The 25145-nt window shown below is 69.8% G+C and overlaps 3 protein-coding genes across 4 annotated transcripts; 2 read left to right on the top strand and 1 right to left on the bottom strand.

Moving 5' to 3' along the window:
* The first annotated feature begins 507 nt into the window (after nt 1-507).
* Nucleotides 508-6933, top strand: PDK2 (pyruvate dehydrogenase kinase 2). 2 transcript variants are annotated; one of them, XM_039700595.1, is made up of 11 exons: nt 509-767; nt 1893-2034; nt 2807-2878; nt 3578-3762; nt 4287-4376; nt 4627-4704; nt 5091-5167; nt 5244-5342; nt 5428-5535; nt 6286-6399; nt 6470-6933. In XM_039700595.1, the coding sequence occupies exons 1-11, from the start codon at nt 650-652 to the stop codon at nt 6608-6610; spliced, it is 1224 nt and encodes a 407-aa protein (XP_039556529.1). In that variant the 5' UTR covers nt 509-649; the 3' UTR covers nt 6611-6933. The 2 variants fall into 2 exon arrangements, with proteins under 2 accessions (XP_039556531.1, XP_039556529.1); XM_039700597.1 differs by lacking the exon at nt 4287-4376 and having other exon boundaries at nt 508-767.
* Nucleotides 6934-7191: 258 nt separating this feature from the next.
* Nucleotides 7192-21107, bottom strand: LOC120498181 (neurabin-2-like). Its single transcript, XM_039700608.1, has 18 exons — nt 21022-21107; nt 18852-20118; nt 16679-16811; nt 16470-16590; nt 16292-16396; nt 15910-16045; nt 15677-15829; nt 15542-15595; nt 14927-15156; nt 13797-13893; nt 11665-11965; nt 9775-10050; nt 9614-9701; nt 9427-9501; nt 9160-9316; nt 8440-8547; nt 8201-8356; nt 7192-7645 (listed from the first exon to the last, which is right to left on the bottom strand). The coding sequence occupies exons 1-18, from the start codon at nt 21105-21107 to the stop codon at nt 7490-7492; spliced, it is 3699 nt and encodes a 1232-aa protein (XP_039556542.1). The 3' UTR covers nt 7192-7489.
* A 260-nt stretch (nt 21108-21367) lies between these two features.
* Nucleotides 21368-24882, top strand: SGCA (sarcoglycan alpha). The gene is made up of 8 exons (XM_039700614.1): nt 21368-21516; nt 22066-22215; nt 22465-22604; nt 22686-22758; nt 23197-23395; nt 23518-23680; nt 23785-23990; nt 24453-24882. The coding sequence occupies exons 1-8, from the start codon at nt 21477-21479 to the stop codon at nt 24679-24681; spliced, it is 1200 nt and encodes a 399-aa protein (XP_039556548.1). The 5' UTR covers nt 21368-21476; the 3' UTR covers nt 24682-24882.
* Nucleotides 24883-25145: the final 263 nt, after the last annotated feature.

The following is a 25145-nucleotide window of genomic DNA, read 5'->3' as shown; positions in this document are numbered from 1 at the left end:
GGCTAACGGAGATTGACAGCGGGGCGGGCGGCATTAACTTCATCAAGGGGCGTGGCTAACGGAGATTGACAGCGGCGCGGGTAGCATTAACGCCACTGAGGGGCGTGGCTCACAGTGATTGACAGCGGGGCGGGCGGCGAGCAGCATTAACTCCACTGAGGGGCGTGGCTAACGGAGATTGACAGCGGGGCGGGCAGCATTAACTCCACTGAGGGGCGTGGCTAACGGAGATTGACAGCGGGGCGAGCAGCATTAACTCCACTGAGGGGCGTGGCTCATAGTGATTGACAGCGGGGCGGGCGGCATTAACTTCATCAAGGGGCGTGGCTAACGGAGATTGACAGCGAGGCCGGCAGCATTAACGGCACTGAGAGGCGTGGCTCACAGTGATTGACAGCGAGGCGTGCCCAGCGGTGAAGCAGGACACGCACTGGGGAGGGGCGGGGTTTGTGCTTAACGGGCGCTGATTGGCTGGGTTCGTTGATTGACAGCGGGTGTGTTGTTTGCGCGCGGCGCGGCGGGGGCGGGGCCGGGCCCGGGGGTTTGGGGGCCGCTGAGGGGACCCTGAGGGGACCCTGAGGGGACAACGGGGGGACCCTGAGGCGGCACCGAGGGGACCCTGAGGGGACCCTGAGGCGACAGCGGGGCCATGCGGCTGCTGCGGTGCCTCGGGAAGCGCGCGGCGCTGGCCGGCGTCCCCACCTACATCGAGCACTTCAGCAAGTTCTCACCGTCGCCGCTCTCCATGAAGCAGTTTCTGGACTTCGGTAAATAAAGGAAACCCCCCCCACCTCCGACCGCGACCGCGACCCCGGCCCAGCGTCGGGACCCCCACCCTGATCCGGCACCGGGACACCCCTCGGCGGGGACACCCGGTGTGAGGGCGCTGTGAGGGGAGGGAGCTCCGGGCACAGCCCCGGGAATTCCCGACCCCTTCCCGGGAATTCCTGCCCCCCCTGCCCGGGAATTCCTTCACACCCCCTTTCCGGGAAACCCGAACCCTTCCCAGGGAGTTTCTCCCCTCCGCGCCCCGTAACCCCGGGGGGCTCTGGGCCTGCCCCCCCCTCACTGAGGGTGTGCTAACCCTGACCCCCCCCCCCAATATCCCGTTGTTATTGGGGGCGGGGGGATTTAGCAGCGCCCCCCGGGTGAATAAGTGGGGTTGGGATGTGGTTTCCTCACAGGCCCCTTTTGGGGGCGTCCCCTCTGCCCCTCTCCAGACCCCCTCATTTGGGGCACATCCTGACCCCCCCCCCCAGTAAATACCCCCTGTGAGGGACCCCCGGCCCTGCACCGGCCTGGCCCCCCCGGTGGGCAGCTGGGACCCCCCAATCCTCTCCAATGCCCCCGGGGTGGGGGGATGTCCCCCCATGGCTGTCACCCAGCCTGGCCCCCTCTTGTCCCCTGCTCCCCAGACAGGGGCTGGGGGCTGCACTCCCTGTCCCCCCAGCTCCATCCCCGTGTCCCTTGTCCCCAGGGACCTGCCCCTCCAGCCCTTTGGGGTCAGCTGTGCCCCCCCAGCACAGCTCCTGGTTGGGGACCCCTCTCCGTGTCCCTGGGGACCCCTGGACCTGCTCTGGCTTCTGGTGCTGGCCCAGCTCCTTCTCCCATCCCAGCTGCACTCGGGGGTCTCCCAGCCCCAGTTTGGGCTGTTCTGGGTGGCACTGGGCACCCAGCCTGTCCTCCCAGTGGGCTGAGCACTGTCCCCACCTCAGCCCTCCCTGTCCCCCCCCCAGAGTCCCCCAGTGTCCCCCAGCCAAGGATGAGGACCTGCTGCTGTCCCCTGTCCCTGCTGCCAGAGGGGTGGCAGTGCCGCCAGCGCTGGCTCTGGGGGGCTCACCCGTGTCCCCCTGTGCCCCCCCGTGTCCCCCTGTGTCCCCCCGTGTCCCCAGGCTCCAGCAATGCCTGTGAGAAGACGTCGTTCGCCTTCCTGCGCCAGGAGCTGCCCGTGCGCCTCTCCAACATCATGAAGGAGATCAACCTGCTCCCGGACCGGGTGCTGCGCACGCCCTCCGTGCAGCTGGTGCAGAGCTGGTCAGTGTGGCCCTCGGGGACACGGGGACACTGCCAGGGGGCTGCTGGCACTGCCACCCGCGCTCCTGCGCCGGCCGGGCAGATGGCACCGCTGGGGGTGCCAGCACTGCCACTCGCCTGGGGTCACACTGCCACGGGTTTACTTGTTGTCACCTTCCTGGGTCCCCTGCACATCTCCCATTGCCACCGTGGCTCCTGTCACTGCCTCGGGGGTTCTGCTGTCACCTCGGGTGCCACCACCACTGTGTCCCACAGCTGTCACCAGCTGGCACCGGGGGGACACAGGGAGGGGTGACAGGCAGGGCACTCCCCAGCTGGTGCCACGCCGTGCCCTTGGGTGACACGGGCTGCAGGTCCTTTGGGGACACTCCTGTGCCAGCGGGGTGTCCCCAGCCAGCAGGGGGGACACCAGTGCCACAGGATGTCCCTGTCCTGCGTGGGTCTGAGTGTCCCTTTAAGTGCCACGTCCCCATGCCAGTGCCAGCAGTGTGGCTTTTTTGCTGGCCACCACGTGACACGTTGTTTGTCCGGTGTCCTGGGCTGCTGCCAGCGGGATCCGGCCGTGCCACCCCATCACAGCCCCAGCCCCATCAGAGGGGCAGTGTCCCCAGGTGTCCCCAAGTGCCAGCAGTGCGGTGGGACAGTGACTCTGGTGCAGCAGATTTTGGGGTGGGGGCCTGGGCTGAGGGGTGCCAGCCCCTGGCCCTGCGTGGTGCCACCTGGGGTCACTCTGCTTGGGGGTGCCAGCTGGGGGATGACCGTGTCCCCCCAGGTACGTGCAGAGCCTGCTGGACATCATGGAATTCCACGACAGGGACCCCGAGGACCAAGCCACGCTGGGACAGTGAGTCGGGAGGTGACGGCGTGTCCTTGTCCCCAGTCCCGGGGTGTCACCTCCTCCCAGAGCCGCGCTGGTGTCACCCTGAGGTGCCACAGGAGCCCGCTCCGGGTTTTGGCAGTGCCTGCAGCTCCCGGGGATCCTGGCCTGGAGCGGGGCTGTGCCCGGGGCGGGTGTCCCCAGCACTGTCCCTGTCCCTGTCCCTGCACAGGTGTCCCTAGCACTGTCCCTGTCCCTGTCCCTGCACAGGTGTCCCCAGTACTGTCCCTGTCCCCAGCACTGTCCCTGTCCCTGTGCAGGTGTCCTCAGCACTGTCCCTGTCCCTGTGTGGGTGTCCCCAGCGCTGTCCCTGTCCCTGCGTGGGTGTCCCCAGCACTGTCCCTGTCCCCAGGATTGTCCCTGTCCCTGTGCAGGTGTCCTCAGCACTGTCCCTGTCCCTGTGTGGGTGTCCCCAGCGCTGTCCCTGTCCCTCTGTGGGTGTCCCCAGCGCTGTCCCTGTCCCCAGCACTGTCCCTTCCCCTCTGGGGGCGCCCCCAGCGCTGTCCCTGTCCCTGTGCGGGTGTCCCCAGCGCTGTCCCTGTCCCTGCGTGGGTGTCCCCAGCGCTGTCCCTGTCCCTCTGTGGGTGTCCCCAGCGCTGTCCCTGTCCCCAGCACTGTCCCTGTCCCTCTGTGGGTGTCCCCAGCGCTGTCCCTGTCCCTGCGCAGGTTCACCAACGCGCTGGTGACAATCAGGAACCGGCACAACGACGTTGTCCCCACCATGGCGCAGGGGGTGATCGAGTACAAGGAGACGTACGGGGACGACCCCGTGTCCAACCAGAACATCCAGTACTTCCTGGACCGCTTCTACCTGAGCCGCATCTCCATCCGCATGCTCATCAACCAGCACAGTGAGCTTGGGGGCTGCCGGCCCGGGGGTCCCAGAGCCCCCCGAGGGTCCCCAGGGGTCTGTCCTGAGGGTCCTACCAGCCCCAGGGGTCTGTCCCAGTGGTCCCCCCATCCCCAGGGGTCTGTCCTGAGTGTCTGCACCAACCCCAGGGGTCTGTCCCAGGGGTCCCCACCAACCCCAGGGGTCTGTCCTGAGGGTTCCCCCATCCCCAGGGATCTGTCCCAGGGGTCCCCCCCAACCGCAGGGGTCTGTTCTGAGGGTCCCCATCATCACTGGGTGTCCCCAGGGGTCTGTCCCAAGGGTCCTCCCAGCCCCAGGGAGCTCCTCAAGGTTCTCCCTGCCCCAAGGGTCCTCTCCTAACCCCAGGGGTCTGTCCTGAGGGTCCCCACTAACCCCAGGGATCCTGTCTTGCACGTCTCCCCAGTGTCAAATGTTTCCCCCCACAGCCCCAGGGTGCCCTGGGGGTGTCCTGGGGGTCCCTGGGGGTGTCCCTGGGGTGCCCCCAGCTCGCTGTCCCCTCCCCAGCCCTGCTCTTCGATGGCAGCACCAACCCTGCGCACCCCAAACACATCGGGAGCATCGACCCCCACTGCAACGTGGCCAACGTGGTGAGAGGTTGGTGGGCTCTGGGGTCCCACCCCCACAGCGGGGGCACTTGGGGGGTGGGGTTTGCTTGAAAGTCCCCCTGGTGCCACTCGCATCACACGTTTGGGGTGGCCTCAGCCACACTGTCCCCTGAGCTGTGCAGTCGGTGCAGGAGACGCCAGGAACGTCCCCAGGATCTGTGGGAATGGGGAACGTTTGGGGGTGGGGGACCCCAAAGGAGTCCTGGGGGTGCTGAGCCCTCTGTCCCCCCCTTTGCCAGACGCCTACAACATGGCCAAGCTGCTGTGTGACAAATACTACATGGCCTCGCCTGAGCTGGAGATCGAGGAGGTCAACGGTGAGGGGACAGTGGCAGTGAGGGGACAGCGGGGCTGAGGGGACAGGGGGCTGAGGGGACAGCAGGGCTGAGGGAACAGTGGCAGTGAGGGGACAGGGGGGGCCCAGGCAGGGGGATCGTGGGTGGCTCCTTTGGGGTTGGGGATTCTCGGGTGGTTCCTTTGGGGTTGGGGACCCTGGGGCAGGAGGATTTTTGTGTGGCTGGTTCTGGGTCCCTATTTCAGGGCGTTCTCAGCTTCTTTAGGGTTGGGGTCTCTGTGGCAGGGGGATATTTGGCTTATCTAGGTGTGGGGGTCCCTGTGGTGGGGGGATTCTCGGGTGGCCCTTTCAGAGCTGGGGCAGGTTTAGGGTCAGGGTTGTCCCCCCCAATGCCAGTGTCCCCCCCAGCCTGCAACGCTGAGCAGCCCGTGAGCATCGTCTACGTCCCGTCCCACCTGTACCACATGCTCTTCGAGCTCTTCAAGGTAGCCCAGCCCTTTGGGGGGGGTCCCGGGGGGCTGTGGGGCACCCCCTGACCCCCCCGGGGCTCTGTGTCCCCAGAATGCCATGAGAGCCACGGTGGAGAGCCACGAGAACAGCCCCCGGCTGCCGGCCATCAGGGTGATGGTGGCCCTGGGCCAGGAGGACCTGTCCATCCGGGTGAGGGACCCCAGCCCGCCCTGGGCAGGGGGGATGTGGGGAGGGGGCGCAGGAGCAGCGTTGTCACCTGCTCTGGTGTCCCCAGATGAGTGACAGGGGCATGGGGGTGCCCCTGAGGAAGATCGAGCGGCTCTTCAGCTACATGTACTCGACAGCCCCCACCCCCCAGCTGGGCTCCGGGGGGGCCCCCCTGGTACGTGACCCCCCCCCAGGGGCTGGGGACCCTCGTGGGGAGGGGGACAGGGAGAGGGGGCTGCAGCTGAGGGGGGCTGGGGAGGTTTGGGGGTCGTTTGGGGACCTGGAGTGGCAGGGGGTGCTTTGGGGGTGGCATGGGGAGGTTTGGGGGTGGTCGGAGGGGCCTGGGGGGGTTTTGGGGGGGATTGGGGTGGGCTGGAGTGGCACTGGGAGGTTTCAGCTGGCCTGTGACATTTTGGGGATGTTTAGGGTGGCATGGGGACATTTGGTGGCATGTGGGTGCTTGGAAGTGGCACAGGGACACTTGGGTAGGCTTGGATGTGATGTGGGGATGCTTTGGGGTGGCATGGTGACATTTTGGGGTGACAGGGGGACCCTTTATGGTGGCATGGGGACCCTTTATGGTGGGAGGGGGACCCTTTATGGTGGCATGGGGACACTTCAGGCTGGCACGAGGACACCTTGGGGTGGCATGGGGACACTTTGGGGTTACAGTGGGACCCTTTAGGGTGGCATGGAGACCCTTTATCATGGCATGGGGACACTTTGGGGTGGCACGGGGACACTTTGGGGTGGTGTGGGGACACTTTGAGTGGCATGGGGACCCTTTGACCGTGCCCCCGTGACCGCTGGCAGTGCCAGGGACACTCCTGGCACTTCTCGGGGCACTGTGGAGAGGCCGGGGGTGCCCTGGGGGTGCCCCCCCAGTCCTGGGGACCCCCCCACCCCAATCCCCTGTCCCCCCCAGGCCGGCTTTGGCTACGGGCTGCCCATCTCCCGCCTCTACGCCAAGTACTTCCAGGGGGACCTGCAGCTCTTCTCCATGGAGGGCTTCGGCACCGACGCCGTCATCTACCTGAAGGTGGGTGCCTGTCCCCAGAGCTGCCCCTGGGGGGGCTCAGGACCCTCGCTGAGCCCCCTGTGCCCCCCAGGCGCTGTCCACGGACTCGGTGGAGCGGCTGCCCGTGTACAACAAGTCGGCGTGGCGGCACTACCAGGCCAGCCAGGAGGCGGGGGACTGGTGCGTGCCCAGCACCGAGCCCAAGAACACCTCCACCTACCGCGTGCCCTGAGCCCCCCCGGGCCCCCCGGGACCCCTCAGCCCCACCCTCGAGGAGTCCCCGAGTGCCCCGGGGGGTGTTTGGCATCCCGGTTCTTTGGGTTCCTCGGGAAGTGTGGGATGTGGGTGTGTCCCGGTGTCCCCGCCGTGGTGGCACTTGGGGACGGAGCCGGGGGGGTTGGAGCAGCGCCTGTTGTTCCCTCAGCGCCCCCCCAAAGTGCCCACCCGCCCCCGGGGTGCCCCCATCCCAGCAAGGGACTGGTTCTGTCCCAGTAGGAGCAGTGGCACTTCCCTGCACCCTGATGGGGTGGGGGGACCTGACCCCCCCCCCCCCCCCCCCCCCCCTGTCCCCCCCCCCCACCCTGTCCCTCCCCTTCCCCAAATTCCCCCCTGACCCCTCCCCACCGTCAATAAATTGGATGTTGACCGAGCCCCTGTGGTTCTTTGGGGTCCTGGTGCCTCAGTTTACCCCTCCAGCCTTGCGAGGGGGCTGAGGCTTCAGCCTGGGGGTGGCAGCTGGGGACATGGAGCCTGGGGAGCTGCTGTGTGCCCACAGTGAGGTGACACTGCCACTCTGCTTTGCACTGGCCCTTGATACCCTTTTATTTCCTGGGGTGGCCTCGGGGGGCCACGTTTGGGGCTGGGAGGGGGGCCGGGGTTCACTCCCCGCCCCCGATTTGGGGGTGCCCTTGTGGGGAGGGGGTCGGGCCACGCCCTGTCCCCTCCTGTGCCAGCGGTGCGGGGTGGGGTGGTGACAGGTGGGGGTGACAGGACGGGCTGGGGGTGCCCAAGCGCCCTCCGGAAAGGGGCGCGGGGGGAGCCGCTGTCCCTCGGCCGTGCCCCGTGTCCCCGGGGGGCTGTGGGTGGGGAGGGGGTGCGGGGACCCCCGCGTTCAGCTCCGCCGCTGCTCCTGCTCCTTCTTCCTCTGCTTCTCGCGCTGCTTTTCCGCCTTGTCGCGGGCCTTGCGCTGCCGCTCGGCCGCCAGGCTCAGCTCCTTCAGCCGCCGCTTGAGCACCGCGCGGTCCTGCGAGCTGCCCACGCCCAGCGCCTGCGGCACCGCGGGCTGGCCAGCGCCCCCCGCGCCCCCTGCCCCGGGGGCAGCCCCCCGGGACCCTCCCCCGACAGCCTTGGGGGTCCCAGAACCGCCCGTCCGTCCCTTGGGATACCCCGAGCCTCCTGCCCCGTGGAGCGGCCAGCTCGGACAGCGGGGTTTGGATACCCGTGGAGACCCCCTTTGGGGCTGAACCCTCCCAGACCTTCCTGCCCCATGGAATTGGGGTACCCCAAACCCTCCCAGACCTTCCTGCCCCATGGAATTGGGGTACCCCAAACCCTCCCAGACCTTCCTGCCCCACGGAATTGGGGTACCCCAAACCCTCCCAGACCTTCCTGCCCCATGGAATTGGGGTACCCCAAACCCTCCCAGACCTTCCTGCCCCATGGAATTGGGGCACCCCGAACCCTCCCAGACCTTCCTGCCCCATGGAACTGGGGCACCCCGACCCATCCCAGACCTTCCTGCCCCACGGAATCCCCCCCTGGAGGACCCAGCACCTCTCGCCCCCCATCTTTAGGGGTCCCTGGAGCCCCCCCGGCCCCGCACCTTGAGCTTGGCCCCGTCGAGGAGCAGCAGGCGGGGCCCGTCCACGCCGCGCTCGGCGAAGTCCCGCACGTAGCGCTCCAGGCCCAGGCTCTGCAGCCACTGCCCCACCTGGCCGCACGTCCAGCCCGCGGCCGCGCCCGCCGGCTCCTCCAGCAGCTGCGCACGGGGGTCAGCCGGGGGTCCCCGGGCCACCTGGGGGGGGGACACCCCCGGCCCCGCGCCCCCCGCGCCGCGCTCACCTCGTCCGAGGACTGGGACAGGGTGTGGTAGGGGTACGAGCACCTGGGGGGGCCGGGCAGGCGGGGGCTGGCGCTGGATGGTGGCGAATCCTCGCTCAGCTCAGAGTCCTGGGCAGAGGGAGGGGCAGGGCTGGACCCCCAGCGACACCCAGAGCCACCCCACAGCCCCCCAGGGGACCCCCAGAGCCACCCTGGGGACCCCCAGAGCCACCCTGGGACCCCCAGAGCCACCCCAGGGACCCCCAGAGCCACCCCACAGCCCCCCAGCGACCTCCAGAGCCACCCCAGTGACCCCAAGAGCCACCCCAGTGACTCCCAGAGTCACTCCACAGCCCCCAGTGAACCCCAGAACTACCCCAGTGACCCCAAGAGTCACTCCAGGGACCCCCAGAGTGAACCCCAGTGACCCCAAAAGCCCCCCAGTGACCCCCAGAGCCACCCCACAGCCCTCAGCGACCCCCTGCAGCCCCCCACTTGGGCTGCCAGACCCCTCAGAGCGTTGATTCCCCTAAAGCCCCCCCGACCATTTTGGGCTTTGGACACCCCCAATACCTGTCCTGACTCTCCAGGGCTTTGTCACCCCTAAAAAGCCACCCGGATCCTGTGGGGTTTCGAGTCCTCTCCCCGCTGTCAGCTGACCCTATGGGGCATTGTCCCCCGTCCCCAGAGCTGGTGTCACCCCCTGTCTGAGAGCCCAGGGGTCCCGGGCCTGGCGCTCACCTGCGAGGCGGATTTGGCGGGGCTGAGCCCCTCGTGCCGGGGGGAGCCCGCGGGGGACGCGGGGCCGGGCGAGCCGGAGCCCCTGGCGCTGTCCGAGAACCACGAGAAGGGCAGGAACGGGGACCCCGAGGGGCGGCCGGGCCCCTCCGCCGCCTCCCTGGGGACGGAGCGGTGTCAGGAGGTGTCCCCAGGCTGTCCCCGGGCTGTCCCCAGGCTGTTCCCAGGCTGTCCCCGGGCTGTCCCCCTGTCCTGGGGGCAGTCCCTCACCTGCTGCCCATGGACAGGCGGTTGCTGCTCTTCTCCTTGCGGCTCTTCGCAGAGGACGCCCGGCGCAGGGTCACCCTGGGGACAGGGGTGGTGACCTGAAGTGGGGGGCATCAGGACCCCCTCCCTCCCTCTCCTTGTCCCCTCCGTCCCCTCCCGGCCCTCCCCCCTGCCCAGGGCGAGCTCTCACCCCAAATCCAAGAACTTCCTCCGCGTTTTCTTGTCGAGCCCCACGGTGGGGCTGGCGGGCGAGGGGGGGCTCATGTCCCGGCTGTCATCTGCAGGGGTGGCACCGGGCTGTCACCCGCTGTCCCCCCCAGGCGTCCCTGGGGGGCTCGGGGGGGGTCTCACCTTCGCTGTGCTGCCGGGGCCGGGGGTCGCGGCGGGCGAAGCCAGGGGAGCTGTCAGAGCTGGACTGGGGCGCGGGGGGGCCCGAGAGCCCCTCCTGGGACGGGGTGTTGGTGAGGGGCCGGTAGCGGCTGAGGGGGGGCGTGGGGGCCGGGGGGTCCCCCAGGCCCGGCCGTGCCACCCCCGGCTCGAAGGAGAAGCCATCGGTGCGGGAGAAGGGCGAGGGGGCCGGGGGGCTGCCCTCGCCCTCAGTGCCCTGCGGGGGCATCGCAGGGGGTCAGAGCCCTACAGCCCCCCGGGGTCGTCCCCTAGACCACCTTCCGTGCCCCCCACCATGGCATCCCCCAACCCCATCCGATGATGGATGGATGGATGATGGATGATGGATGGATGGATGATGGAGGGAAGGATGAGCAGGGAGGAGGGGACAGGGAAGCAGAGGCAGGTGGACAGACAGGGAAGGCCAGTCCAGTGAAGAGGGGACAAAGGGACAGAGGGACAGGGACAGGGCAGGAGAGTCAAAGGGCAGGTGGGCGGTCCCAGGAAGACAGGAGGGGGCACAAGGAGAGGAGAGCATTGGGGACATGGATGGGGCACCCCAGTGGGGCAGGACAGGGGACAGGGGGACAGAGAGAAGTGTTCAAAGAGATGGCCCAGCATGGGGACAGAGGAGTGGGTGACCCTGAGGACAGAGTGTTCCTGTCACCCAGGGAGGACATGCTTTTCCCAGGTCCCACTGGGATCCCCCCAGTATCCCCACCCTGCTCTGACCCCTGTACCCCAACCTCCCCGAGGGATGGCTCTGGGCCATGTCCCCTGCTGTGTCCCCAGGTCCCTGTCACCCCCTGTGCCCCCCGTCCGCCATTCCTGTGTGCCCTGGAAGTGTCCCCATGTCTTTGTCACCCCCACACCCCCGTGTGTCCCCATGTCCCCTTCCCCACGCACATCCCTGTGTCCCCAAGCACACACTGTCCCCAAGCCCAGACACGGGAGGACACCGAGAGTGGGTGGGGACCCACGGGTGGCTCCGCACCCCTCGGGGGGTTCTGCACCGCAGCCCCCCCCAGGACTCACCAAAAACCTCGTCCGTGTCCTGCAGCTTGGAGACCGACATGGTGGGACAGGGCTGGGGACAGAGGGGACACTCAGGGAGGGACAGACCGACATGGTGGGACAGCGCTGGGGACACTCAGGGGACACTCGGGGAGGGACCAGCCCCTCTGTGCCTCCCCGTGCCCCGTGGGACAGGGGGTGGGGATCCCTGCTGCAGAGCGGCCAGGAAGGGGTTAAACCCCCCGCCCCCGGTGCCCGGGGAGTCTCGGGGGGGCGGGGGCTCCTCGGGCCTCGGCAGCATCGGGGTGGGGGGGGAATCAGCCCCGGGAGGGGCCGGTACCGGCGGGGGGGCCGGACCGGGGAGGCTGGGCCGGGAATGGGATCCCCGGGGTGGGGCCGGACCGGGAACGCCGGACTGGGAACGAGTCTGGACCGGGAATGTCGAACCGAGGGGATGGGGCTGTCCCGAGGGAGGGGCGCTACCGGGAACGTACCGGAGCTGTACCGGGGGCTGGGGCAGTACCGGGGATTTGGGCAGTGCCGGGAACGTTACCGGGGCTGTGGCTGTACCGGGGCTGTACCGGGGGCTTGGGCAGTGCCGGGGACGTTACCGGGGCTGCACCGGGGGCTGTGGCTGTACCGGGGGCTTGGGCAGTGCCGGGGACGTTACCGGGGTTGTACCGGGGGCTGTGGCTGCACCGGGGACTGGGGCAGTACCGGGGGCTTGGGCAGTGCCGGGGACGTTACCGGGGCTGTACCGGGGGCTGGGGCATTACCGAGGCTGTACCGGAGCCGCTGTCCGGGGGTGACGCCCTGCCCCATCCCCCCCTCCCCACTCACCCGCGCTCCTGGGGCATCCTGATGGGCCCCGCTCGCCTCCCGCCGGGCCGGTGGCGGGGCCGGGCCGGTGGCGGGGCCGGTGGGAGCGGAGGGCGCTGCCGAGCCGCCCCGCCGGGCCGGGGGCCGCGGGGGGGGCACAGGAACCCGGAAACGGCGGGGGCGGCGGGGGCGGGGTCTGCCCCGCCCGGAGCCGAGCGGACACCGGGGGGGCACCGGGGGGACAGCGGGCACGGGCGGGGTGCTGAACGGACAGCGCCGGGGGCACCGGGGGCACGGCGGGCACCGAGGGACACGGGCGGTGCTGAAGGGACAGCGACCGGCGGGATACGGGCACGGCGGTGCCACAGGGTCCCCAGCAGCCCAGGGGCTCCCCCCAGTGCTCCCCAGTGCCCCCCACCCCTCCCTACTCCTTGCCGTGACCCCAAATGATCCCCCCACCCTTCCCGGTGCCCCCCCGCTCCATCCGCCGGCAGAATGAGGCGGGGGGCGAGGCCGAGGCTGCGTTTTTGGGGCGGGGGGCGAGGCCGAGGCTTTGGGGCGGGGGTGGCGGCGGGCGCGGAGAGCGGGAGCGGTGCGTACATAGGTACATTATATATAGTATATACACCCACAGGTACACGTGTGAGATTAAATAACCCCGGCCCCCCCCCGGGGCTCGCGCTCCCCGGCCTCCCCTTCCCAGTATAACCAGCGCTGGCTCCCAGTTGCCCCCACATCCAGTTACTGTCGGAGACTCGGGGGCGGGGGGGGCAAAATAGAAATGAAAATTAAAGGGGATCCCCCCCCGGCCGAGAGGGTGGGACCCCCCCGGCCCGGCTGGGGGTGTCCGAGCCCCAGAGAAATGCTGTGATTTTGGGGGGAGGGGGGGTATTTACAGTGGGGGGGGGAGGAGCATCGCCCCCCTGGGACCCCCGTGTGCCCCCCCGCCCGGGGAAGGCGAAAGCCCCGGGCTGGGGGCGGGGGGCAGCGGGGTGTCCCCACAGAGGGGTGCCAGGCAGCGCCCCCTTCCCGGGGGGGGCAGTGGGGCTGGTGCCCCCCCATCCCCTGCGGGGTTGGCAAAGGCTCGGGGGTCCCCCCTGCCCGGCGGCGGTGGCACTGAGGGGCGAGGGGGGGACGCTCGGGGTCCCCCCCATGGCGATGGTCCCGGGGTCACCTCGGTGTGGGGCTGGGGGCGAGTCCGTGGGGGGGGGCAAAGCCCCCCGGTGAGTCCCAAGAGAAGGAGCTGGGTCTGGGGGGGCTCCCAGTGTCCCCCCCAGCGTGGCTCACATTTAGGGTGGGCTGGGGGGCGGACATTGTCCTGTGTGTCCCTGGGGGACACACTGGGAACACACTGGGGTGACTGGGGACACACTGGGGTGACTGGGGACACACTGGGGGCACACAGAGGTGACTGGGGACACATCGGGTGACTGGGGACATACTGGGGTGACTGGGGGACACACTGGGGACACACTGGGGTGACCGGGGGGCCCACGGGGGGCACAGGGAATGGTTGGGATGGGGAGGGGGCTGCAGGCAGGTGCTGGGTGAGTCTCTGTGGGATGCCAGGGGACATTCTGGGGGTGATGGAGGTGGCTGAGTGAGGGGTGGGCGGGGGCTCTGCTGGCTCTTGGGGACCTCCCCGCTGTGCCCTGGTGCCCCCCGGCCGGGCAGGGCCGGCCCTCCCCTGTGACCCCCCGGGCGGGATCCTTTGGGATCCTCTGGGATCCCTCGGGATCCGCGGGGCCCGTGGGAGATCCAGCATGACCAGCATGGGATCCCAACGGGAGCCGCCCGGCGCCGCTCCCCGGGATCCCGCGGATCCCCCGGGAGACCCCTCTGGCCCCCCAGAGCTGCAGATCCGCCGCGGTCCCGAGCGGGATCCAGGCCCGGGAGGAGCCTCAGGGTGCCCGAGCCGATCCCGAGCCGATCCCGAGCCGATCCCGAGCGATCCCGAGCGACCCCGCGGTCCGGGAGCAGGGCGCGGTGGCAGCAGATCCCCGCGCTCCGGGGCGGGATCCGAGGCTCAGTCCGGAGCTCCGGGGCCGCCCGGCGGGGTCCGGCGGCCGAGCAGATCCCCGGGATCCATCGCTGGCGCGGCGGGGCCGGGCAGGGGGTCAGGGACATCCCGCGTCCCGGCGCCCCGTGCCCACCTTCTCCTGCAGCTTCTCCATCTCCTCCTTGTGCGCCAGCTCCGACTCCTCCAGCACCCGCCGCTGCGCCGTCTCCTTCTTGAGGAACTCGATCTCCCTGCGGGGACACGCAGCTCGGTGCCCGTCCCCACAGCCAGGGGACATCCCGGGGCTCTGGGTGCCAGGGCAGGACCCTGCCGGGCGGGTTGGGGTGCCCGGGTGCTCCCGGAGGAGGGGCCGTGCCCAGGGATGCTCAGAAGGAGCTGGTGCCCCGCGGATCATGGATCCTGGCAGGGCTGGGCTGGAACCCAGCTCAAAGCTCATCCTCGGGCAGGGACGCCTTGCACTGTCCCAGGGTGCTCCAGGACCCCCAAGATGGATCCATGCCACGGGGAAGGTCCCTGCCAGGGGATAAAGGGTGCCCAGAAGGATTTGGCACCCCAGGGATGGGTCTGGGCCAAGGGAAGGAGTTGGTTCCCCAGGGGTGAGCCCATGGCCAGGGAAAGTTTGTGCCCGGAGCCAGGAGGTGCCCAGGGAGGATTTGGCACCTCAGGGATGTGTCCCTGCCCAAAGGACGTCCGTGCCCAGGGACAGAGGGTGCCAGGGAGGGGTCAGAGCCCCTCGAGGGCTCCACACCAAGGGCACAGGGACAGGGTCTGCTCAGGGAGGGTCTGGTGTCCAGGGGATGGACACACGGACAGCGATGGACCCACGGACAGGGATGGACCCATGGACAGGGATGGACCCACGGATGGGGATGGACCCACAGGTGGGGATGGAGCCACGGATGGGGATGGACCCATGGCCAGGGATGGACCCACGGACAGGGATGGACCCACGGACTAGGATGGACCCACGGCCAGGGATGGACCCACGGCCAGGGATGGACCCACGGACAGGGATGGACCCACGGACGCGGATGGACCCATGGACAGGGATGGACCCACGGACAGGGATGGACCCAGGGACAGGGATGGACCCACAGATGGGGATGGACCCATGGACTAGGATGGACCCACAGGTGGGGATGGAGCCACGGACAGGGATGGACCCACGGACAGGGATGGACCCACGGCCCGGGGGATGGCCCGCTGGGGGTGGGACACCCCGGGGCCAGGTCCCTTCCCCAGGGGACACTTTGCTGCCCTCACTTCTGCTGGTACTCCTTGATGAGCCGCTTGGCCTTGCTGTACTTGCGCTCCAGGGTCTGGTACTGGGCCTGGGTCTCCTTGAGGTGCTCGTCCACGGCCTGGCACAGGTTCTGCGCCTCCATCCAGTACCCCTCCAGCTTCTCCATGCGCTCCTTGTTCTCCTCCACGCTCTGCTCCAGCTGGGCCTTCTCGGCCCTCCAGCGCGCCTTCTCCTGCTCCAGGCACTGCAGCTGGGGACAGCGGGGTCACCACGGGGTGTGGCACAGCCAGGGAGCGGGGTGGGACACGGCACAGCCAGGGGATGGGACATGGCACGGCCAGGGAATGGGACATGGCACAGCCAGGGGATGGGACATGGCACAGCCAGGTGACAGGCAGGACATGGCACAGCCAGGGGATGGGACCTGGCACAGTGTGGCATGACATGGCACAGCCAGGTGACAGGTGGGACACGGCACAGCCAGGGGACAGTGAGGACATGGCACAGCCAGGTGACAGGTGGGACATGGCAGGACGTGAAATGGCCTGGGCAGGGCAGGTGGAGAAGGACATTCAGGGTGCCAGGGCAGCTGTCAGGGTGTCCCCCACCCCCGGGCAGGCAGGACCCCCCCTCACCTTCCTCTTGAGCTGCTGGATCTCAGCCTCGGTCACGGCATGCTTGATCTGGAGCTGTGGGAGAGCCGGGGTGGGCACGGGGTGGGCACAGCCCCCCGGGCGGGCACCCCCTGCCCTCTCCCAGCCCCTCCTCACCTCCTTGAACTTGTGCACCAGCTTCTCGGGGTCCATCTCCACGGGGGACAGCGTGTCCTCGTTCTCGGCCAGCTCGAACACCTCGATGGCCATCTCCCCGCTGGGGAACATGGGGCTCATCTCCTCCTCCTCGTCTGTGGCGTACTCCCCGGTCTGCGGCGGGCACGGGGCGGGGTTGGCACCCGAGGGTCAGTGCCACCCCCAGCCCGTGTCCCGCGGCGCTGTCCCCTCACCTCCTCGTCGTCCTCGGTGTACTGGGTGTAGCGCTGCTCCATCATCTCGCGCTGCCACCGCTCCTGCTCCAGCGTCTGCTGGATCAGCTGCGCCACCTCGCTCTGCTCGCCCGGCTTCTCCCGCCCGATCAGGAACCTGGGGGGCACCGCGGCTCAGGGGGGGACACCCTGGGGACAGCCCTGCAGCTGTCCTGGGAGCGGCGGGCTCAGGGGTGCTGTGGGGCTGGGGGTGAGCTGGGAGCACTTTGGGGGCACCAGGGTGGCACTCCGGGGGGAGATGGGGGACTCGCTGTGGGGACAGGCTGTGGGGCAGGGATCCCGGGGTTCAGCACGGCCCGGGGGGGGTTTTGGGGCTCCCACCCCCCCAAAGCCCAGCTCGTACCGGACACGGCCCTTGGTGTTCCTGAGCACGGAGGCGGCGAAGCTCTGCGTGACCCCCACCAGGCTGGTGCCGTCCACCTCCACGATCAGGTCGTTCACCTGGATCCTGGGGACAAGGGCAGGCTCACAGCCCCTGGCCAGCCCCGGGGCACCCCCGGCCCCGCCGCCCCCAGCCGTACCTGCCGTCCCGGTGCGCCGCCCCCCCTTCCGTCACCGTCTTGACGAAGATCCCCAACTTCTCCAGGCCCATGTCGGCCCCCGCGCCCATCCCGATGATGCTGATGCCCAGCCCTTCCGAGTCTGCGGGCACACAGAGCCGTGTCCTGCCGGGCTGCCACCCCCAGGGCGCCCTGGGGCTCCCGGGGATGGCTCTGGGGGCAGGACCCACCTTTCTCCAGCTCCACGGGGAAGAGGTCGAGCCTCTCCACCCTCTTCTCCAGCTCGTACTCGGCCGAGGCCGCCATGGGATCCACGTCCTCATTCCGGCGGTCGTAATCCTCGTTGGAGTAAGTGCTGAACACCTGGGGGCACGAGGCAGGGCTCAGCCGGGGGGCAAAACCCCACGGTGCCCCCCAGGAACGAGTGGGGGTCCCACTGGGGTGGCACCGAGCCAGAGAACCCCGGAGCGAGGGGGAGCTGGGGAAGGACAAAGGGGTTGAGGGTGGCTCAGGGACAGGGGACACCCCAAAGCCCCCCTGGGCCCCCAGGCTGGTGCCATGCCCTGCCCCGGAGGGCTGTGGGGAGGGGCTGGCCAGGCCTGGCAGATGTCCCTGGAGGGGCCCCAGCCCCTCGGTGCCGCCGGGAGAGTGGATTAGGGATCACCCACGGGATAAAGGCCAGCCACAAAGGGAATTAGGGCCGAGTGGCAGGGGACAAAGCGCGGTGACACCCACGGACCCAGCCGTGTGGCAGCTGGGGCTGGCAGGGAGCAGCAGGGCAGGGGACAGAACCATGTGCCCCTGGCCACGGGAAGTCCCTGGGGGGCTGTGGGGGTCCCCTGCTGTGCCCCCCACCCTGTCCCGGGGTCCTGGGGGATTTGGGATGTGGGGAAGGGGCTGCAATGTGCCCCCAGTGCTGCGCTGGGTGGGTGTCCCCAATGTCGCCCACCCCCCACAGTGGGGTTGGGGGGTTCAGCATCACCCGGGCAGGGGGCTGGGCTGCTCTAACGCCTGGGTGTCCCCCCCACCCACCCCCACGTGCCCCCCCCCAATTGAGAGGCTTTGGGTTGAGCAGAGCATCCCAAAACCCCTATTCATGGGGTGAGCAGAGCATCCCAAAACCCCATCCATGGAGTGAGAAGAGCACCCCAAAAATCCCATCTACGGAGTGAACAGAGCACCCCAAAATCCCATCTATGGAGTGAGCAGAGCACCCCAAAACCCCACCCAGGGCCAGGGCACCTTGCCCAGGGCTGGGCTGGCTCATCCCACGGGACAAGGCCACCCTCGGCCACCCCAGCTCGCGGCCACCCCTGTCCCCGGCGGGCCACGGTGGCTGTCCCCGTCCCAGGTGGGGCCACCCACCCGCTCTGACTCAGAGCCAGAATATAGGCCGGCCTCTAAAAATAACCCGGCACAAAGCAAGCGCTGCTCCTGCGGCCGGGGGGATCCGGGCACACCCCGAAATAGCGGCACGGCCCCTCTATCCCCCCCCCAATCCCGGCTGGAGACCCCCAGCCCCGCAGGATCGCTGCCGGGAGCGGGGGGTGCTGCCGCCCACCCGGCCACGCTGCCGAGGCACTTCCCCTTCCTCCCTTCCTCCCTTCCTCCTCTTCCTCCCCTGCCTCCACTTCCCGAAAGCGTCCTGGGCACCGGCCTGGGCACACGGCGGGGGGCACATCCCCCCCATCGCCACCTCGTCCCCAGGGACCCCCGGCAGGGAGGAGCCCCTGTCCCCAGGGATGCCCCAGCCCCGCACTCCGGGGGGATTTTGGGCATCCCCACCCAAAATATGGAGCGGGTTTGGCCCGGCCTGGGCACGATGGGGGTGCTGTGCTGTGCCCACCACAGCGGGTCCCAGGGCCACCTGTCCCCATCACAGCGGGCTTGGGGGGTCCAGGCATGGCCTTTCATTAATTAGCTCATTAGCCAGGCCCTGGCCCTGCTTCCCCCAGCACAGGGCCAGGGACAGGGCCAGGGCCAGGGATAGGGACAGGCAGGCAGCCCTGTCCCATGGGGGGCACAGGGCATGGGGAACAGACCCCCAGCCCCTGTTTTCTGTCCTTGCCAAAGGGGTGGTTGTGTGGGGGTCACACACGCCAGTCTGGGCTGCCCATCACCCTGGTACCCCTCACCCTGGGTTATCTCCCTCACCCTGGCACCCCTCATCCTGGGATATCTCTCACCCTGGGATATCCCTCATTCTGGGATATCTCTCACCCTGGGATATCCCTCATTCTGGGATATCTCTTACCCTGGTACCCCTCATCCTGGTACCCCTCACCCTGGGGTACCCCTCACCCTGGTATCCCTCACCCTGGGGTACCCCTCGCCCTGGCACCCTCACCCTGGGTGCCCTCTGTCCCTCCCTGCTCAGCCGCCGCCGTGCCCGGCCAGGCTCACCTGGATGGGGGCCGTGCTGAACTGGATCTTGCGGTTGGGGACGGGCTCCTCTTCCTCGGACAGCCCCGGGATCTCCACGCAGCCCGACTCGGGCTCGTACAGCCCTTCGGCCTCCTCCTCCTCCTCCAGCCCGCTGCCCCCCGAGTCCTCCCCGAGCCCGCTGTAGGCACTTATGTCCACCAGGTCGGCCTCGGAGAAGTCCTCCTTCTTGGCCTCCTCGGAGCCATCGCCCTCCTCCGCCCGCTCGCCCTTGACGCCCTCCTCGCCCGCGGCCGCCCCCGAGCCCCCGTCCAGCCGGGGGGCCGCGGGACCCTCGTCCCCTTTGGCAGGTTGGGGCGCGGGCACCGCTTCACCCGCCGCCTCCTCCTCCTCCTCGCCCTCTCCGCTCTCCTCCACCTCCACGGGCTTGATCTTGCAGACCTCCTGCACCCTCGGCGCGGCCGCCTCCTTCTCTGCCGGCCGCCCGCTCTTCCCCGCCGCCTTGTCCTCGTCGGGCGGCCGGGCACGGGCCGGGGCGGCGTGGCCGTCGGCCGGGGCGTCACCCCTGGTGCCAGGCGCGAACACCCTGGGCCGCTTGGCCACCGCCTTGGCGCCCAGCGGCGCGGCCACGCGGCCCTGCGCCTTGTGCAGGTTGTTCCTCAGGTCGGCCTTCTCGAAGACGGCGCTGAGCTGGCTCACGGTGGGCGACACGGCGTCGGCGTCCAGCTTGTCCAGCGACTCGGTGCTGCCGTTGAACCTCACCACCACGTCCAGCTTGCGGTCCTGGAAGCCGGCGCGCTCCTTGCGCAGCAGCAGCTTGGTGCTGGTGGCCTTCTCCTGCGGGCTCCTCTCGAAGATCTTGCGGGTCTCCTGCAGCTTGGAGAAGGGCTTGTCGGGCTTGGAGTCGAAGCGGCTGACGCGCTCCGAGACGCTGGTGCCCAGCTTGAGGAGGCTGCCCTGGTCCACGCCGTCGCCCAGGCTGCCGGCGCGGGGCAGGGACAGGCGCACCGGCTTCTCCTTGGCCTTGGCCAGGTCGCAGGCGCCCTCGGGGCCGGGCGCCGTCCCCATCTGCAGGAACATGTTCTTGATCCGATGCACGTTGGAGCCATACTTCTTGCCGCGGCTCTTCTTGCCGTCCTCGCCATCGGCCTCCTTTGTGGGCGCCAGGGCCTGGATGCTGGCCTCGTAGGCGTTCCGGTGCGGGGACGCGCTGCGCAGCCCCCCGGCGCCGCCGCCGCTGCCCCCGGGCCCCGCTACCGCGCCATGGGCGGGGGGCTGTGCCGGGGGGCTGTGCCGGGGGGCAGCGCTGCCCCGGCCCCGTCAGGCCATGGCCATCCCGCGGGCCCCTCCGCCGCGGCGCTTCTTCCTTCCTTCCTGCCTTCCTTCCTTCCTCCTCCTCCTCCTCCTCCTCCTCTTCCCCTTTCTGCGCGCCGGTGATGGAGCCGCCGCCGCCGCCGCCGCGCTCTGCCCGCCCCGCTGCCCGCAGAGCCCTCTGGGTCTGAGCAGCGCCCGCTCTTCCTCTTCCTCAGCCGCGCTTCGGCCTCAGCGCCGCCGCCGCCGCCGCAGCCCGGCCATGGGGACCCCCGCGCGTCCCCTGCGGACCCCTCCCCTCCCTGCGGCGGGGCCCCCCCGGCAGCCGCGCTGTGCAGTGTGGGGCCCCCCCCGCCCGCACCGCCGCTGGTGCCACCCCCCAGCTCTGAGGAGCCCCTGTCCCCANNCCGTGTCCCCCCAGTTTGTACCCCCACCCTGTCCCTGTGCCCCTCCCGGCTCTGTCCCCGTGTCCCCACTCCCGTCCCTGTGTCCCCCCAGTTTCACCCCCTTGTCCCCCGCTCCCCCTCCCCACGCCCAAAGCCCCTCGGTGTCCCCGCTGTCCCTCGGTGTCCCCGCAGGACCCCGATGTCCCCCCCACCCCTCCGGGGGTGCAGCACATCCCTGCAGCGCTGGCAGGAGGGGACACGGTGACAAGGGCCCGGGCTGGGGGGTACAGTGTGACCCCCAGGGACATTTTGGGGGGATTATTTGCGTTTTTGGTCCTCCCACTGGGTGCCTGAGGGCGAGGGGGGCAGACCCCACCCCCCGGGCCGTGTTGGGGTCCCTGCTGCGGGGGGGGCGGGACACAGGGGACACCCCCGGTCACAGTGAGGGGGCAGCAGGACCCCGCAGATGTGTGACTGTCCCCTGCCCGTGTCACCTCCGGCCCTTTGTGCGTGACGAGGCGTGACGCGACACGGGGGGGCGGCCCCCCACGACCACCCCTCCCTCCCCTTCCGCTGCCATCGCCCCCCCCAGGTCCCCGTCGCTGCCACCCCCTCTGTCCCAGCGCCCTCCGCTCGTGTCACCGTCCCCACGCAGCGCACACCCGTGTTCCCGTCTCGCTGGTGGCCATGCCGGGGGGTCCCGGCTGTCCCCAGGTGTCCCCAAGTGTCCCCCCCCGCCACCCCGCTACCCCCGAGTGGGGGCAGTGGGACAAACCCGCCCTGGGGACACCTCGGGGGGACACGGGAGTCCCTGGGCAGCCCCGGAGCGCCGTGCCTTGGTGACAGGAGGTGGCGGTGCAGGGGTGTCCCCTGTGGGACCCCCCCGAGGGCCCCCCCGGCCCCGCTGCCGCCGTCAATCAGCGCTGGCCCCGCTCCCGGCGCCGCGGACATGGAGGGCCCCGAGCTGCTCCGGCTCTGGGTGCTGGCAGGCGAGTGACAGCCCTGTCACCCCCCGGGGGACACGGCCGGGCCGGGGGCGCGGAGGGGAAGGGGGACCCCCAAGTGGGGGGGACACAGGGGGTGCAGGGGGCGAGGACGGGGGGGACGGGGCTGGGACGTGCCAGAGCTAAAAAAAGCCACCCTGTCCCCGTGCCACGGGGGTGGGACACTGCGGGGACAATGAGAGGGACTTCTGTGTGACACCGGGGCCGGGGAGGGTGCTGGGGCCATCCTGCCCTTGTCCCCATCCCGTCCTGTCCCCTGCCCTGTCCCTGTCCCCATCCTCCCTAAACCTCCTCCTGCTCTGCCTGGGGACACCTGGCACTGAGGGGACACATGGCACTGAGGGGACACCTGGCACTGAGGGGACACATGGCACTGCGGGGACACCTGGCACTGCGGGGACACCTGGCACTGAGGGGACACTTTGACACTTTCCTGCCCCTCTGAGAGTCCCAGGGGTCTGTGGGCGCTGGGGAAACTGAGGCAGGGAGGGGCCGCGGTCGCAGCCCTGGCTCCAGCCCCGCGTGTGGCCGCAGCCCTGGCCCTGGCGGTGTCCCCGGTCACTGTCCCCGAGCACCACGTCCTCCCCGACCTCCGCCTCTCCGCCGAGACCGGGGCCATCTTCGTGCACGAGCTGGAGCGGGAGCCCTTCCTGGAGGCCTTCAGCGGCAGTGAGGATGATGATGGTGAGGGCCAGGCCGGGGGGCTGGGGGTGGTAAAAGGGGCGGCGCTGGCCAATGGCCCCCTCCAGGACCACCCAGCAGGGCTGTCTGTCTGTCCATCCGTCCTCTTTGGGGCTCCCTCTGCTTTGGGCTCCCCCGTGAGGGCTCCCCTCTCTTTGGGGTCACAGCCCAGACCCGGAGCAGCACCCCCAGGGGCGATCCCTTTGTGGGACCACGCCTGGGGTGCCCGTGCCCACGGCCGTGTCCCCGCAGCCCCCGTGACCTTCCGTGCCCACCTGTGGCAGCGGCCGGACCTGCCGCGGTGGCTGCGCTTGGCCCAGCGCGGCCCCGGCCAGCCCGGCTTCCTGTACGGCTGCCCACTGCCCCCCGAGCTGGGCACCCACCGCCTCCAGGTACGGCCCGGGCTCGGGGAGGGCACGGCAGCGCGGCCGGAGCACGGCTGGCCATGCCAGGTGTCCCCTGTGTCCCCTCAGGTGCTGGCCTACAACCGGCGCACCTTCGCCACCGCCAGCCAGCGCCTCGACATCGGGGTCACCCCCGCCCCAGGTACGGCTGGAGAGAGCCAGACCCCCCCGGGATGGCCCTGTGGTGTTCACGGGGTGTCCCCACAGGTGCCACCTGTCCCTGCAGCTGGGGAGACATTCTCCGTGTCACCTGTGTCCCCCTGTGTCCCCCATGTTCCCCGTGTTCTCCTGTTCATTGGTGTCACCCCCACCTCAGGTATGGCCACGGTGGCCCAAACCACCTGAGATGGCCCTATGGTGGCCACAGGGTGTCCCCACAGGTGCCACCTGTCCCTACAGGTGGAGAGACATTCCCCGTGTCCCCTATGTCCCCCCATGTTCTCCCGTGTCCCATGTTCCCCGTGTTCTCCTGTTCATCGGTGTCACCCCTGCCCCAGGTATGGCTGGAGCACCCCAAACCCCCCGGGATAGCCCCGCGGTGGCCACAGGGTGTCCCCACGAGTGCCACCTGTCCCCGCAGGGGGGGAGGCGCCGTTCCAGGCCGAGTTCCTGGTGGGCAACAGGGACGTGGAGGAGCTGCTGCCGGAGGCGGCGCGGGAGATGTTCCTGGAGGCCTCGGCCGGGCTCTGGGAGCGCGGGGACCTGCACGTCATCAACGTCACCTCCGCCCTGGACCGCGGGGGCCGCGTGCCGCTGCCCATCGAGGGTCGCAAGGAGGGGTACGGGCAGGGCCGGGGGGGTCCCGGGGACATCCCGGGCCCCCCGCAGGGGTTTTGGGGTCAGCGGCGGGGGTGAGCGTGGCCCTGTCCTCACGGGCCGGGTTTGGGGTGGCTGTGCCCAGGGTGTACGTCCAGGTGGGCTCCCACAGCCCCTTCTCGCCGTGCCTGCTGGCGGCCGTGTCCCCGCAGAGCCGCGCGCGCTGTCACCGCGGCCAGCGCCCCCTCGCCTCCTGCTACGACACCTTCGCGCCCCACTTCTCCATCCGCTGGTGCAACCTCAGCCTGGTGAGACCCCCGTGTCCCCCCGTGTCCTCTGTGTCCCCCCGTGTCCCCCCGTGTCCCCCCGTGTCCCCAGCCCCCCCAGCCCCTCCTAACCCCCTCCCCTGCAGCTGCAGGTCGTGCCCAGCCCCCGCACGCCGGGGCCCGAGTGGGGGCCGGGGGTGCTGGAGGGCGGGGGCGATTTCGAGCCCCCCGGCGATGTCGCCCCCCGGGAGCTGCTGTCGCCCTTCCTGGTGACGCTGCTGGTGCCGCTGGCGGTGGCCGCGCTGCTCTGCCTGCTCCTGGGCCACCTCATGTGCTGCCGCAGGGAGGGAGTGTGAGTCGGGGGGGGTCCCCCCACCCTGCCGGGCCACGGGGACCCCGGCCCGGGTGTCCCTTCCCCGGTTCTTGCGACCCCGGGGCAGCCCGGGGGGATGAGAGCCCTTCTCACCATAAATAATGGGTTTTTCCTTTTTTCTTCTGTTTTGTAGGGAAAAACGCTCAGCCCTCACTTTTGGGGGTGCAGACCCCAATAATGGTATTCAGACCCCACTGAAGGGTGAGCAGACCCCAGTGATGGGGTGCAGACCCTCATTTTGGGGTGCAGACCCCAGTAACAGGGAGCAGACCCTCATTTTGGGGTGCAGACCCCAGTGACAGGGTGTAGACCCCCATGACGGGGTGCAGACCCCAGTGACAGAGTACAGACCCTCATTTTGAGGTGAACCTCCCAATTTTGGGGCGCACACCCAAACACCGGCTGTGCTGACCCCAGTGACGGGACGGGGACCCCGGCGAGGGGTCCCCGGGGGGGCCCGGGCTCCATGGCGCGCTGTCCCCGCAGCCTGCAGCTGTTCCACCACGGCTCCATCCTCGGCGACACGCGCGAGCTGCGGCTCATGGCCGGCCGGCGGGACGTGCCCCGGCCGCTCTCCACGCTGCCCATGTTCAACGTCCGCACGGGCCAGCGCACCGACCCCATGGCCAGCGCTCGCCACGGGGCCCGCGCCCCCCTGCTCCCACCCTGAGGGGACCCCCGAGCCGCGGGGACAGCGCCAGAGCTGGGGACGGCGTGTCCAGGGGGGTCTGGGGGGACAGAACCCCCGCGGGGAGGAGGAGGAGGAGGAGGAGGAGGAGGTGCGGGTCCGGCTGGGCTCTGCCCGGAGGGTTTGGGGTGTCGCCGCTTTCGGGTGAATTTCGGTGCATAAATGGAGTGTTCAGTGATGAAATGAGGCTGCTCTGCTTTATTTGCCGGGTAGGTTTGGGGGTGCTCAGCCGCGACCCCCCCCAATCAAAACTCACAACCCGGGGTGGCTCTGAGTGACCCCCCAGCCCCGCGGGGGGACAGAGCGGTGACAAAGGGGGGGACACCCTCCCAGAGCCCCGCCGTGCCCCCCCAGACCCCCCCAGCTCACCTGGCAGTGCGTGTCCCGCTGGATCCCCCCGCAGCCCCCGAAGGCTCGGCGCTCTCCGCTCGGACCCGGCGCCCCCC

This window comes from Passer montanus, unplaced genomic scaffold (assembly GCF_014805655.1).
Source record: "Passer montanus isolate IOZ18808 unplaced genomic scaffold, ASM1480565v1 scaffold142, whole genome shotgun sequence".
In the NCBI taxonomy this organism is placed as follows: domain Eukaryota; kingdom Metazoa; phylum Chordata; class Aves; order Passeriformes; family Passeridae; genus Passer; species Passer montanus.
Note: the sequence above shows the minus strand (reverse complement) of the source record. Positions and strands in the feature narration are given on the sequence as shown.